This window comes from Bos grunniens, chromosome 4, assembly GCF_055505025.1.
Source record: "Bos grunniens cultivar Pamir isolate PY7600 chromosome 4, Bosgru_T2T1.0, whole genome shotgun sequence".
Taxonomy (NCBI): domain Eukaryota; kingdom Metazoa; phylum Chordata; class Mammalia; order Artiodactyla; family Bovidae; genus Bos; species Bos grunniens.
Window position 1 is genome coordinate 32,673,921 of NC_141168.1, and position 16,393 is coordinate 32,690,313.

Here is a 16,393-nt window from a genome sequence, read left to right on the forward strand (position 1 = left end):
TGGCCACCTCATGCGAAGAGCTGACTCATTGGAAAAGACTCTGATGCTGTGAGGGATTGGGGGCAGGAGGAGAAGGGGACGACAGCGGATGAGATGGCTGGATGGCATCACTGACTCGATGGACGTGAACTCTGGGAGTTGGTGATGGACAGGGAGGCCTGGCGTGCTGCGATTCATGGGGTCGCAAAGAGTCGGACACGACTGAGCGACTGAACTGAACTGAACTGAATAGCCCTCCCCAAAGCCCCCAATATCTAGCTCCTTCATTCACATTTCACTATCTATGCCCCTAGAGTACCCATGACTATTCTTGCCTTTCTGAATTTCATGTGGTGTGTCCTCTTCATGGAGTGCCCTCTCACCTCTCACTCCTCTCACCCTGTGCTTGCTAGGAAAGGGAGCTCAGGCTGTGATACAAACAGAATCATTCTCCATGCGCTAACTGCATGATTGTGAAGACATCAGCCTCCACTGTTGTGTGTATTCCATTTTGCCTTTATCTTCACTTCCCCCTCTACACTGCAGATACTTCAAGAGCACGGAACATGCTGTTTCCTTGTTTCCTCTGGCCCAAGCACAAGGCCTGACCTACAGTAGATGGTTGATAACTGTGCTGAATGAATGGATTAAAGATCTCTCATGGCAGAAGGATGCAGATACCTGAGCTAGATCATGTAGGAAGCAGAGGATATAGGAGCAAGGAGATGATGAAAGGAAGGAATTTCAAATAGAGTGTAAGAGCCACTAAGGGTCAGACCAAGAATGTAGGTAGATGTATCAGGGGAATGGGGATGTGTCTCTTCCACGAAGCTCTTCTCTTCAAGATACATTTTTATACTCTGTTTGGTAATGATAATGTAAGTGAATGTCTACTATCAGCCTCCAACAACCATTAGAGTAGTCAATATTAACCCCATTTTACAGATGAGCAAGCAGATACTCAAAGAGGTTAAGCAATTTGCCCAAAGTCACACGGTCTCTAAGGGGAGTGAGGATTTACAAACAAGCTGTCTGACTCCCAAACGCATCGATGCTATTGCTTCCTTACTGCGATTTACATCAGATTTTTAAAAGCTTGTGCACTGCTGTTCTTGTATTTGTAATTACTAGAACACATATTGAGATGAGGTCTCCCACTGGATGGCAGAGCAACCGTGACACAGGGTAAACAGATCATGTGAGCAAGAAATAGACATTGGTTGTTTCAAGTTGCTGAGATTTAACCTAGGCTGTCCCATCTTATCTAGCATATTCTGAAAAACTCCCTAACTGGTTCTGTCACACTGACCCCTGGTCCCTGCCCTCATCTGTAAATTGAATAAGACTCTTACAAGAGTTTTGAACGTTGTCTGTGAATTGGCTGCCCCAGGCTCACCTGAGGTACTTGTGGGTGTGAAGTCCAGGATGCTGCACGGTTAAGACGCATCATGACTCTGAAGCAGTTAACCCATGGCCAGCATTTTTAGTCACACCCTAGCATGTCGTCAGGTTGGAGAGCAAGGTGATCTCTGGCTGTTTCCAGTTCTGCTGTGTGCGTGGGATGTGAACACAGAACATCTCCATTGCTAATTGGTTTCGGAAGTTAAATGAAAAGGAAATAAAAATTCCCTTGTAATTGACATAGTGGAGCTGCTAATTGCCTTCCCTTGCTACCCATTGGGCAGAAAACGAATAAGAAATGCTAATTATTTTTCCTTAACTTTGTAGTTGAGCTTCTTACTCTCCGTCTTCCAATCTGAGGCCATTGGGAGTCACTTTAAGGTTTTCCGTTAATATGGATTGAGTCTTGAGAAATTCTTGCCACAGTAGGAATTGCAAAGCCCTTTGCAAAAATGCAAAGCCCTGTACAGGCTCTGTCATATAATAATAGTGTTTTTCTTGTAGCACACAGATTCTTAATGCGTGATTTTTCTTTCTCCCATCTTAATTGCTGTGCGTTCTCTTTGAAAATCAAATGCTGTGACTGAGGCTTGTGATCGGTCCTACTTTTCTCAAGCTGTGCTGAGAGACCGTACCCACATATGTACTAATTCCACATATGCCAAATTACTCCCTAATATCAGTCAGTGTGTCATTAAAAATGAGAAGAGGTGAAAAACTGTATTTTAAAGGCTAATTTATATTTCAATTCTATCCAGAACTATAATTTAAAAGAGAACTGAGGTGATTTTTAAATATAATCAACCACATTTCCCAAGATAATTTGACACTCAGAACTTTAGTCAGAGGGGAGTCATTATCCACATTGCCTTGTCATAGCAGCATTTGCCTTTTCTGCCTCCGTAGCAAGTTCCTGGCTGCACTTACTTGGGGTGGTTAAAACTAGATACAATGATGATATTGTGAAATGAGGAAGTGACCCTGGCAAGTAAAAGGTTTAGTTCCAATTCAAGCTTATTAGCAAAAGAGATGAAAACCTCAGGAAAACTATAAAGACGATTTACCCATCATCAGTTCAGTCGCTCAGTTGTGTCCGACTTGTGGGCATCAAAATATCCAGTAGATATTTCTTTTCTTCAAGTAGAAAAGAAAATAGAAAAGAGAACAAGGAAAAGAAAAGAGAGTCCTAGACTAAATAATTTATGCCTAGTAGAATACAGGGATCTTCTATCTTGGGATCAAGGTTTGTTGTTTAGTCACTCAATAGTGTCCAACTCTTGGACTGTAGCCCTTGGACTGTAGCCTGTCAGGCTCCTCTGTCCTTGGGATTTCCCAGGCAAGTTTACTGGAGTGGGTTACCATTTCCTTCTCCAGAGGATCTTCCCAACCTAGGGATTGAACCCTCATCTCCTGCATTGACAGTTGGGTTCTTTACCACTGAGGCACTGAAAAAGCCCAGGGGTCAGATATCTGAATAAAAACAGTGGTAGAAAAGACACAGAGGAAAAAAGCTTCAATCATTTAATAAATACTACCGGGCACTTACTATATGCCAACCATTGTTTTAAGTGCTTGGAACAGGGTAGTAAATGAAATATAGGATGTGCTCTCATGAATATACTTGGGTAGAACTCTACTACATATTATTAGTAATGTGATTGTTGATCCTTAATTCAACATGGAATTAAAATACCTACTTTATAGAATTTGGGGAAAGACTACACAAAACAAGTATTATACGTGGTATGTCACAGGCATTCATAAATGTTATTGTCCCCTCCTCTTAATCAAGTCAGAAGAACAGATTTGTCTCTTTACTCAGCAAATATCTTCACCTTTGAAATAAGGTTTCCTATCTATAAAGACTATGGTCAGCAGTCTGGATGAAATTTGTACAATGAAGTCCCCTCCACCCTATTCTCCACCGTAAACACAACGCTGATAAACATTTTGATAAACCAAAATGGATCAGAAAAGCAAGCAAGGAGAGCAAACATGAGAAGTTGTGATCTAAAGTGCTCCCACGTCATTCTGGGGTCAGAATTAATTTCAGTGTCACAAACTAAGTGCTAGAGAGTGATTTTCTTGGCAGCTATGAATGACCAAACAAAAAAGCTAGGCTGACCGCTGTCTGTGGAAGCATTCAGAGGAAGCAGTTTCTGCCCAACCCCCAGCCAGGACTGACGCAAACTTCCTGATCCAGCGAGATGGCCAGATTTGCATTGTTCTGGCAGGACTGAACCTCAGGCTGACAAGATAGAGCACATACTGGACTGCAAGCTGGGACTGGCTGTAGGCAACTGTAAAACTTTTAGGAGTACAGAAGGAAACAATACAGAAACAAAACAACTACATGCAGGCTCAATCTGAAAACAAAATTTCAAAATGCAGTAAGACAATCAAGAAGATCTGACAATGAAACCAACACGGAGATGGAAACACTCCAAATAGGATAAAAGTAATAGGGAAATCAGTAGATGAGAAATGGGGGAAGGGATCCATAATAAGTAACACATTGTTTTTGAAATAGAAATGTATCAATTACACCAACAAATTGAATAATCTAGAAATGGATAAGTTTCCAGAAACATACAACCCATGAAGATGGAGTCATAAACAGAAAATCCTCAACAGAGCAATAAAGAGTGTGAGGTGCTTGAATCATAATCAAAAACTTCCTAACAAAGAAAAGCCCAGGCTCAGAGCTTCACTGGTAAATTCTACCAAATATTTTTTGAAAGAATTAATGCCAATCCTTTCCAAACTCTTCCAAAAAATTAAAGAGGAGTGAACACTTCCAAACTGATTTTATGAGGTCAACATTCTGATACCAGAGTCAGGCAAAGAGTTAATACAATGAAAGACAATCACAGGTTCATATCCCTATAAACATGCACATAAAAATCCTCAACAAATACTAGCTGATCAAACTCATTAGCACATTAAAAGGATCATACAACATGACCAAGTGGGATTTATCCCTGGGATACCAGGATGATTCAATACACACAAATCAGTTAATGTGTATCACATTAATAGAATGAAGGATTTTTTTTTTTTAAATTACACAATCATCTCCAGCTGCATGCAACAAATTCTGGTAAATTCTCTTTTCATTTTTTTTCTGTTACAAATATTTTCTAATTTTCCTGGTTATGACTTAGATACATCCATCATTTAAAGTAGACATTTACTTTCCAAATACATGGGGTTTTCAAAGTAAAAATAATTATCACATTACCATCCCAATAGATGCAGACAAATCATTAATAAAATTCAACATCCTTTCATGATAAAAAAAAAAAAAAACTCTCAACAAATTGAGTGTGCAAGGAATGAACCTCGGCATAATAAGGGATGTATATAACAAGCCCGCATATAACACCATCCTCAATGGTGAAAAACTGAAAGCTTTTCTATAAGATTAGAAGTAAGACAAGGATGCCCACTCTTACCACTTCTATTTAATACAGTACTAGAAGTCCTAACTGGAGAAGGCAATGGCAACCCACTCCAGTACTCTTGCCTGGAAAATCCCATGGACTGAGGAGCCTGGTAGGCTGCAGTCCATGGGGTCTCTAAGAGTCAGACACGACTGAGCGACTTCACTTTCACTTTTCACTTTCATGCATTGGAGAAGGAAATGGCAATCCATTCCAGTATTCTTGCCTGGAGAATCCCAGGGACGGGGGAGCCTGGTGGGCTGCTGTCTATGGGGTCGCACAAAGTCGGACACGACTGAAGCGACTTAGCAGCAGCAGCAGCAGAAGTCCTAACTAGAGCAATTAGGCAAGAAAGAAAATAAAAGTCATCAAATTGGAAAGACGTAAATGATCTTACGTGTAGAAAACCATAAATACTCTACAAAACTTAGAACTAATAAACTAATTTAGTAAAGTTGCAGGATACAAAACCAATGTTAAAATCAGTTGTTTTCTACATGTTAACAACTATCAGAAAAGAAAGTTAAGAAACCAATCCCATTTAAAATAGCATCAAAAATAATAAAATACTTAGTAATAAACTTAACCAAGGAGTTTAACCTTCTACACCGAAAACTATAAAACACTGATGAAAGAAATGAATGGAGACACACATAAATAGAAAGACATCTCATTTCATGGATTAGAAGATTTAATATTGCTAAAATATGTCCATCTACCCAAAGCAATCTACAAATTCAGTGCTATCCACATCAAAATTGCAAAGATTTTTTTTACAAAAATACATAAAACACCCTTAAAATTCATATGTAATCACAAAACTTTGAATAATCAAAGGTATCTGAGCAAAGAGAATAAAGCTTGAGGCATCCACACTTCCTGACTTCAAAATACATGACAACACTACAGCAAATAGACAGTATCGTACTGGCAGAAAGACAGATACTTAGACTAATGAAACAGAATAGAGAGCTCAGAAATAAACCCATTCATATATGGTCAACTGATTTGTGACAAGAGTATCAAGAATATGCAATAGACAGAGAACTTGAATGCACATTCTCCAAAGATAATATACAAACAAGCAACAGACAAATGAAAAGGTACTCAATATCATTGATCATCAGGGAAATGCAAATCAAAGCCACAGCAAGTTATCATCTCACATCTGTTAGGATGGCTTTTACTTTTTTCAAAAAAAAAGATAAGTGTTGGTGATAATGTGGAGAAATCGGTACCTTTGTACACTGCTAATGAAAATGTAAAATGATGCTGTCACTATGGAAAACAGTATGGAGGCTTCTCACAAAATGAAAAATAGTTACCATATGTATGATCCAACTATCTCACCTATAGATATATTGCCAAAAGAAATAAAATCAGGATACTGAAGAAGTATTTGTACTTCCATGTTCATTGTAGTATTATTAACAGTATCCAAAACACGGGAATAACCTAAATGTCCATGGGCTGATGAATGGATAAAGGAAATGTCGTATGTATAGACAAAAGAATATTATTCAGTCTTAAAGAAAAAGAGGCAATCCTGTCATCTGCAGCTACATGGATGAACTGGGAGGATATTATGCTGAGAAATAAACCAGTGATGGAAAAATACTTATGATTCCACTTTTATGAGGCATATGAAATAGACAAGCTCATAAAAATATAGAGTAGAATGGTGGTTGCCAAAAGTGAATGGATGGGGAGTTGTTCAAAGGGGAAAGTTTCAGTTATGCAAGATGAATAAGTTCTAGAAATCTGCTAAACAACACGGTATCCATAGTTAATATTGTACTGTACACTTAGAATTTTTAAGAATGTAGATCTCATGTTATGTGTCTTTAACACACACACAGAAACAAACAAAACCCAAAATGGGGCCTGAGGAAACTTTTGGACATGATGGATATGTTCATTACCTTGATTGTGGTGATAGCTGCACAAGTATCCACATATGTCCAAAACTCAACAAATTGTATACAATATACATGTACAGTATTTTGTGCATCAATTAATCCTCATTTTTAAAAGAAATATAAAGCAAGAACAGGCAAATAAAAAAAATGGCTAGTTAGAAATCACGGAAATGAAAAAGTCTTCTCTGAAATTAAAAAGAATTCAAAATTTAAAAACTTAAGATGAAACTATAAACTTTAACCTGAGTATACTTGAAGACATACTCAGTGAACTAAGAAAGAATACTAGGAATTCACCTAAAAATCAGACATAATAAGTAAACATGTTTTACACGAAAGAATGATTTGAAGGTAGATTCAGAATCCCCAACACACATGTGAAAGGTATTCTTGAAAAAGAGAGACTAGAAGAGAGATTATATTCAGAGTAATAATGGCTAAATTTTTCAGAATTAGAAAAGATATGAATCCTCAAACAGACCATTTCCAAGTAAAAAATAATTTAATTAAATATTAGTCCATGTTTAGATACATCATAAATGAAACTTTGAAGGAGAAAACCATCGAAGGAGACAAATTTAAAGCTACCAAACTATAAAGAGAAAAAAATGTATACAAAAGGATGATAATTAATTTCTTATTTTTTTCAACAGTAATGAAGATATCTAGTAAGGATTCAGTTTAGGTCAGTTCAGTTCAGTCGCTCAGTTGTGTCTGACTCTTTGTGAACCCATGGACTACAGCACGCCAGGCCTCCCTGTCCATCACCAATTCCCGGAGTTTATCCAAACTCATGTCCATTGAGTCGGTGATGCCATCCAACCATCTCATCTTCTGTCGTCCCCTTCTCCTGTCCTCAATCTTTCCCAGCATCAGGGTCTTCTCCAATGAGTCAGTTCTTCGTTATCAGGTGGCCAAAGTATTGGAGTTTCAACTTCAACATCAGTCCTTCCAATGAACACCCAGGACTGATCTCCTTCAGAATGGACTGGTTGGATCTCCTTGCAGTCCAAGGGACTCTCAAGAGTCTTCTCCAACACCACAGTTCAAAAGCATCAATTCTTTGGTGCTCAGCTTTCCTTATAGTCCAACTCTCACACCCATGCATGACTACTGGAAAAACCATAGCCTTGACTAGACAGACCTTTGTTGGCAAAGTAATGTCTCTGCTTTTTGATCTGCTGTCTAGGTTGGTCATAACTTTCCTTCCAAGGAGTAAGCGTCTTATAATTTCATGGCTGCAGTCACCATCTGAAATGATTTTGGAGCCCCCCAAAATAAAGCCTGCCACCATTTGCACTGTTTCCCCATCTATTTGCCATGAAGTGATGGGACCAGATGCCATGATCTTAGTTTTCTGAATGTTGAGCTTTAAGCCAACTTTTTAATCTCTTCTTTCACTTTTATCAAGAGGCTCTTTAGTTCTTCTTCACTTTCTGCCATAAGGGTGCTGTCATCTGCATATCTGAGGTTATTGATATTTCTCCCAGCAATCTTGATTCCAGCTTGTGCTTCTTTCAGCCCAGCCGTTTCTCATGATGTACTCTGCATATAAATTAAATAAGCAGGGTGACAATATACAGCCTTGACATTCTCCTTTTCCTATTTGGAACCAGTCTGTTGTTCCATGTCCAGTTCTAATTGGACATACAGGTTTATCAAGAGGCAGGTCAGGTGGTCTGGTGTTCCCATCTCTTTCAGAATTTTCCACAGTTTGTTGTGATCCACAGAGTCAAATGCTTTGGTATAGTCAATAAAGCAGAAATAGATGTTTTTCTGGAACTCTCCTGCTTTTTTGATGATCCCATGGATGCTGGCAATTTGATCTCTGGTTTTTCTGCCTTTTCTAAAACCAGCTTGAACATTTGGAAATTCACAGTTCACATATTGTTGAAGCCTGGCTTGGAGAATACAAGACCCTTATGGAGAAAACTACAAAATATTATAAAAAGAGTTTAATGAATACCTAAATGAAAGAAGAGTTCATAGATGAGAATATTTTAAGGCCATTTCTTATTTTATAAATTTCATGTAATTTGAATAAAAATCTAAAATTCCAAAAGTAGAAGCCTAAAACTATCAAGACAACTTTGAAAAATTATAAAATATGGGACCTGAGTTACCGATTGTAAAACTGATTGAAAAGCTGTAGTAGTTAAAAGAGTTTAATAATTCTGCAGTTCACCACCTTTTGAAAGGTGGTGGGGGTGTAAGTGATTGAGATACAGAGTCCATAAACGCATGTGTCTGCATTTGTAGAAATTTGCCACAGGAGATATGTAGTAGCATGAGTTAGTGGGCAGAGATGGACCATCTAATTCAAAAGAAATCAGGACATTTTGATTATCCATTTAGAAAACAGGCACCGGACTCCTATACAAATCAATTTAGGTCCACATTTGAAAAAACATTTTTTTTTAAATTTTAGAAAAAAAATATGGGAATGCAATATGTATAGAAAGAATTTCTCATACAGGATAGTAAAAAAGCAAAACATAACAGAAAGGACTTTAAAATAACTGAATCAAAATTAAAATCTTATCACCCAGAAACACAATAAATAAAATTTCATAGATAAGTCAGAGGCTAAGAATAATATTTATAAATATACATATATAAAGAAATATTAAGAACCTAAAAATAACCTCACAAATTCACAATAAAAAGAAACAACAGAAACATGAGAAAACACTATAAACGAGGTAATTTTCGGGAGAGGAACAATTATGTTCAACAACCATGAAAAAATACTTCAATGGTATTCAAGCAAATGCAAATTAAATTAAGAAGAACTTTCCATACTATCAGATTTCAAATAAATAAATTACTCCAATATACCAGTGGCTGGTTAAATGGAACTTTCTTACATTTTTGGTGCTAATACTGTATAAACTGATGCAACCGTCTTGCATAGCAGTTGGGCAATATCGGTAAGGTTCCAATGCATCCTTTCCACTCAGAAATTTTGATAATTACTTTCATATAATAGCTTAGACAATCTCTTTCTTATATTCACATGTAACTAGGTATAAAGATGTTCTTAGCATTATAATAATGAAAAATTGAGGGAAAGAGCCCTAAACAGCCATCAATAGAAAAAAATGGACAAATGAACTGTAAGATATTTGTAAAAAGAAATTCTATATCCATTTTAAAAAATTAACAGTAAGTCTATATGTATCAACATTCACACATTTGAAATCAATAAAACATTGAGTGAAAAAGCAAGTTGAAAAATCACACAGAGTGAAATAAGCCAGAAGGAGAAAAATAAATATCAAATATTAACACATATATGTGCAATATGAAAAACTGGTATAGACAATCTGATCTACGAAGGAAAAATAGATGCAGTTATAGAGAACAAATGTATGGCTACCAAGCGGGGAGGCTGGATGAATTGAGAGATTGGGATTGACATGTAACACTACTGATAACATGTATAAAACAGATAACTAATTATAACCTACTGTATAGCACAGGGAAGTTTATTCAATTCTCTGTGGTGATCTAATGGAAAGGAAATTCAAAAAAGAGGGGATTATGTATATGTATAGCTGATTTACTTTGCTATACAGTAGAAACTCACACAATATTCCAATAAAATGCTTTTAAATATATATGTACACTAGATCACTTCAGTCATGTCTGACTCTGCAGCCCAATACATGGTATTTTTCAGGCAAGAATACTGGAGTGGGTTGCCATGTCTTCCTCCAGGGGATCATCCCAACCCAGGGATTGAACTGGCATCTCATGTCATACACACCAAAAATCTTTTTTAATCTCAAAACCATATGTTGTTTATTGATGTAGTAATGTCTACATGTAATAAAATCATGAATGCATGGATAGAAACCCAAATGAGCAATCAAGGGTTGATTCTGGAAGGGTAAAGTAAGATTTGCAAGGAAGAGCAGGTAGGCAGCATTTTTATTACCCGATATTTTACTCAAATGACATCTAAGGCCAAACAGGTAAGAGAATTCATGAGATGGTGCAGAGGCGCCAGGAAAAACTGAGAAGCACGAGTCAGTCTCTAAAGGGGAATTATTTGAGTCCTCAAGTCTGGAGAATTGTTGACCTGGAAGAATATGATCCCAATGTTACCAAAATCCTAAGTTTTTCAAGAGGAGCCAAAAATTTGAGTTTTGTTTCTAATATGAAATCTGCTGGTTTGCAAATCTTGACTCAAATGTACACACGCCACCCCCCACCCCCCACCACACACACACAGTTGTAAGTCAAATAAACTGCATTTTCTTCTTAGATGAGGTCATCAGTTTCCAACTGTTTAGTCTACATAATCAAACTAGGTTTAAAGTGTCCATTCCAGAATATGGTCACAGGCAGGTAGAAGCTATCACTTAAGAGTATTGGAGGCTCACTGGGATGACTACCTGTTAAGGATTAGAGTTTAGAAAACCAGTGTATGAGGAGCAGGGATCAGAATTCATATATGAAGAAGGAATGTAGATAAGACTCTTTAGAGATATTTTAGGAAGTACTGGAGTGAGTCATATTATAGTTAAAGTGAAGGTGGCCTTCAATGCAAGTTTTGGATTCTTTTCAGTAAACAATTCAAAAATTACTCACATGACCATTTTAAATTATGTATGGGCCAGTTAAAACATGAAAGATGTGTTGACAAGCTAAAGATTTAACACTTGAAATTTTGCCCCCAAATTTGCCCCATCTGAGCAGACTATCAATGTCTAGCTGAAGTAGACCCATGTGGAAATGAAATTTCAACACTATGGCAGTGATTTTGTGTGGTAAACAGAATTTGCTGGCATCATATTCTTTTTATTTTTCTGATGTTTTAGCAGTTCCTTGTAGAAGGGTGCTCCAGACAGTTGTCAGGGTAGCTAGTCCCAATCCAGCCTCATGCAAGGGAATGAAAAAAATGAATTAAATTTTTGGAAAGTCAACTGGTGTTGGAGCAGATTTGCCTATAGTGGAGGAATTGGAGTGGAGGCTGAAGGGTAGAGTCGAGAGGTAAAACGACAGTGGGGTGGATCAGATCAAGAGACTGGTTGAAAGTGGAAATGTTAGTTGTTCAGTTGTGTCCAGCTCTTTTGCGACTCCATGGACTGTAGCCCGCCAGGCTCCTCTGTCCATGGAATTCTCCAGGCAAGAATACTGGAATGGGTAGCCATTTCCTTCTCCAGGGGATCTTCGTGACTTAGGGATCAAATCTGGCTCTCCTGCATTGCAGGCGGATTCTTTACCATCTGAGCCCCCAGGGAAGCCCAAGAGACTGGTTGGCTGTGATTAAAAGGCAAGATAGTAAAAAGGTCCATTTTATCTTTGAAATCTAGGTCCTTGTAAGTATGATAGAAAACATAGAGTCACAATGAAGAGTGTGGGGGTTATACACGTGTTTTAATAGGCTTCCCAGGTGGCACAGTGGTAAAGAATCTGTCTGCCAATGCAGGAGATGCAAGAGATGCGGGTACAATCCATGGATTGGGAAGGTCCCTGGAGTAGGAAATGGTAAGCCATTCCAGTGTCTTTCCTGGAAATCTCCATAGAGGAGGAGCCTGGCGGGTTATAGTCCATGAGGCCACAAAGAGTCAGAGATACGGCTGAGAGGCTGAGCACACACACATGTGTTCTAACTAAGAGAAAAAGCAGACCTGGTCTTTCTCCAACACTGGCATTTTAAGTTAAGCACATATTCACAGATTCTCTCCAGAGCAAGTCAGAGAGATTTAGTCAAGGCTCAGCTTTGTTCCACTGTTTTATTGTTTGTCAAGATTACAGAGGTAGACTTTGTATAAAATTGTCAACATCAAAACACCTTTATTCTTTCTCCTTGAAAAAGACAGCACAATAAAGATATGACACAATCGTGTCTTATTAAGAATTTCTTCGAAACTCCCTGCAAGTGCAGGAATGCTGGGTGAGTTAAAGACCAGGCCCAGAGGACTCACCGTGAGGTAGATGAATCAGAGGGCAACAAAACTGGAAATGCTACTGCTTTGGGAAAACCTTAAATAAAAGACCTCGTTAAACTCAGACAGCAGTTTGAGTTTTTTAAATTTGTAAATTTTGAGTTTTATAAATTTCTAAATTTTTCAAATGCAGCTCAGAATTTGCAGAGATTAATCAATGTGAGAGCAAACATGTAAGATATGCTGCCCTTTATTAATCATTTAGTACATAGTGGCATCATATAAAAATTATTTATGTAAGCCAAGGTAAAAGTGTTAGTCACTCAGTCATGTCCAACTCTTTGTGATCCACGGACTGTAGCATGCCAGTCTCCTCTATCCATGGAATTCTCCAGTCAGGATTACTGGAGTGGGTAGCCATGCCCTTCTCAAGGGATCTTCCTGACCCAGTGATTGAACCCGGGTCTCTTGCATTGCAGGCAGCTTCTTTACCATCTGAGCCACTAGGGAAGCCCAATGTAAGGATAAATTTCAACCATTCTTTAACAATGCCCTAAGCCAGAAACCCACAGATTTATACCTGGCAAAGCAAAAAACTACATTAAGAGCCTCTATCCTATTTAGTTCCCTGTGTCTCCATAGAAGCTCAACTGTCTTTCTAAAAAAGCCAAACAGAAGGCTCTTCACCTCCAGGTCTGCATCACTTAGGAGCAAATTCAGTCTTCTCCATGCACATAACTAGGCAGTGTCTTTCTTTCTATGCAAAAAAGTACTTTTTTTTTTTTTTTCTATGCAAAAAAATAACTTTTTCTTCTGGATTGACTTCCCTTTTTAGTAGAGAGAGAGAAAAGTTGGTGTGCATGAGTCCCACCAAACTAGAAACAAGGAAATGCAGTTAAAAGGAAGGGTGTGAATTTTACAAGCCACAGGAAAGTAAGGGCTGCTGCTGCTAAGTCGCTTCAGTCGTATCCGACTCTGTGCGACCCCATAGACGGCAGCCCACCAGGCTCCCCCATCCCTGGGATTCTCCAGGCAAGAACACTGGAGTGGGTTGCCATTTCCTTCTCCAATGCATGAAAGTGAAAAGTGAAAGTGAAGTCGCTTAGTCGTGTCCGACTCTTAGCGACCCCATGGACTGCAGCCCACCAGGCTCCTCCATCCATGGGATTTTCCAGCCCAGAGCACTGAAGTGGGGTGCCATTGCCTTCTCCAAAGTAAGGGCAAACACCCATAAATGCTGACATGAGCACGGAAAATTGACGACATACTGTTACCTAGTTTGAAGGAAATGTGAAGAAAATATAACAAACGAGGATGTTTTTATGTCATTGTTTTATTATGTGTATTAAATTTTGACTCTTCAGTTCGGTTCAGTTCAGTTGCTCAGTCGTGTCCAACTCTTTGCGACCCATGAATCACAGCACTCCAGGCCTCCCTGTCCATCACCATCTCCCAGAGTTCACTCAAACTCACGTCCATCGAGTCAGTGATGACATCCAGCCATCTCATCCTCTGTCATCCCCTTCTCTTCCTGCCCCCAATCCCTCCCAGCATCAGAGTCTTTTCCAATGAGTCAACTCTTCGCATGAGGTGGCCAAAGTACTGGAGTTTCAGCTTCAGCATCATTCCTTCTAAAGAACACCCAGGACTGATCTCCTTTAGGATGGACTGGTTGGATCTCCTTGGAATCAAGGGACTCTCAAGAGTCTTCTCCAACACCACAGTTCAAAAGCCTCAATTCTTCGGCCCTCAGCCTTCTTCACAGTCCAACTCTCACATCCATACATGACCACTGGAAAAACCATAGCCTTGACTAGACGGACCTTTGTTGGCAAAGTAATGTTTCTGCTTTTCAATATGCTATCTGGGTTGGTCATAACTTTTCTTCCAAGGCTTAGAGACCCTCAGAAATAACCGTTTGCTGCCCTATTCTAAGGTGCAGAGACCTGGGGAGTTTCTTCTTACTTTCTCTATTCAGCAAATGTGACTGCGATTTGAACAACGATTTCTCAGCCTTGTTATTTCACCTGACATCTTGCTTTTGTTCTGTCCAGGAAGCAGAATGTGCCTACACCCTCTTTGTCATCGCCATATTCTGGCTGACAGAAGCTTTGCCTTTGTCCATAACAGCGTTGCTGCCTGGCTTAATGTTCCCGATGTTTGGGATCATGACTTCCAAAGAAGTAAGTTCTCCTGCGAATGTTTGACTTAATTAGATTCCCTATTTTGTGCTGATACTTTCAGTGAGAAAGTTGTATTTAAAAGGAGCAGCACTCAATCCTAAAGGAAATCAACCTGAATATTCATTAGAAGGACTGAAGCTGAAGTAGAAGCTCCAACACTTTGGCCACATGATGAGAAGAACTGACTCATTGGAAAAGACCTTGATGTTGGGAAAGAATGAGGGCAGGAGGAGAAAGGGGTGACAGAGAATGAGATGGTTGGATGACATCATCAACTCAATGGACGTGAGTTTGAGCAAACTCAGGGAGATAGTGATGGACAGGGAAGCCTGGCGTGCTGCAGTCCATGGGGTTGCAAAGAGTTGAGCACGACTTAATGACACAACTTAGTAACTGAACAACAAAAACATCCTGTTGGTAAGGCTTCCACATAAGTCCTCCAGACTTCCAGCTATGCCTTGCCTCTAGAATTCTGCATATGTGTCCACCTTCAGGTGGACAAAAGCAAAACACAGGCTGTGGTTACTTGAACTGTGAGTGTCAGTAGAAGAAATGCATGTCTGATCTTTCCAGGCTGTGATCTATGCCCGGTGCCTCCCTCCTAGCAAAAGGGCCAGTTCTTTCACATCCTGCATCAGCTTTTTCTAGTCAACAAAATTCGGCCTCATACAGTGTTGGAAAAGTAATTTTTTTTTTTAATGAAGAAAAAGCTTCCCTGTTTGCTTTTCCAGAAACCTGCCATTTCAGAAGATAAAGCCAACTTAACTTTCATGTGTATTTCCTTTTTGTTCTTACTGAGAGGAGTTTATTCATGCTGAGAGGTGTTTCTTACCTTTATACAATCTAAGGGTACCCATCTGAAGAAAATGGATTCAGTTTCCCATTAAAAGCATGAAATGCATTGAAGCCAGAATATCTGTCTCCATGCAAGTCTCTGCCACTCAGCATACAACTGCCTAGACCTCAGCTGAAACATTCTCAGGAAAGATGGCACATTCCAATGCCAGGCATGTAATTTATCCCCTGGATTTCTGTCTTCTGCTTGGGTACAGCACCACTATCATAAAGTTCATCTGTCCAATATTGTGGGTGGAGATTTCTTTAAAAAACTAACCCATGACACAGGTCTTTTTTTTTTTTTTTCGTAGTTGAAATATAACCCACAATACAGTTTTTTGTGTCCCCTGCCCTCCGTGGGAGAGGATTTCAACACAGCCTTGTGATTCAATTTAAGCCAAGTATTTCGTAAAGTCAGGACTCTTGAATATCACTATGAGGTACTTTAAAATAAGGTTTCTATGATTAGATAAGTTTGAAAACTATGTAGCATAGGGTATCCCCCTCTTTGAGAGTGAGAGTTTACACTGGTGTTTAAAGATTTGGAGAAGGCCTACAAGAAATAAAATTGTAGAATCTTGAGAAATTCTGTTTTCTAAACTTATTCGACCACAGAAACTTTTTTTGAAAAAGAAAAATATTAATGTACCTCTCAGAGAATTCTTTTGTAAATCCTGCTACAAATGGTTGCCCAAGTGTCTGTATGCTCTACTAATCGCCATTCAAAATACAGA

The 16,393-nt window shown here is 38.8% G+C and overlaps 1 protein-coding gene across 1 annotated transcript in view; it reads left to right on the forward strand.

Annotated features, from left to right (window-relative positions):
* The window catches only part of SLC13A1 (solute carrier family 13 member 1), a 115,380-nt gene that overhangs the window by 8,575 nt on the left and 90,412 nt on the right, over positions 1 to 16,393 (forward strand). Inside the window, exon 2 of the mRNA XM_086395835.1 lies at positions 14,694 to 14,822. Within this exon, the coding sequence (XP_086251961.1) occupies positions 14,694 to 14,822 (129 nt within the window). The remainder of the gene's footprint in view (positions 1 to 14,693; positions 14,823 to 16,393) is intronic.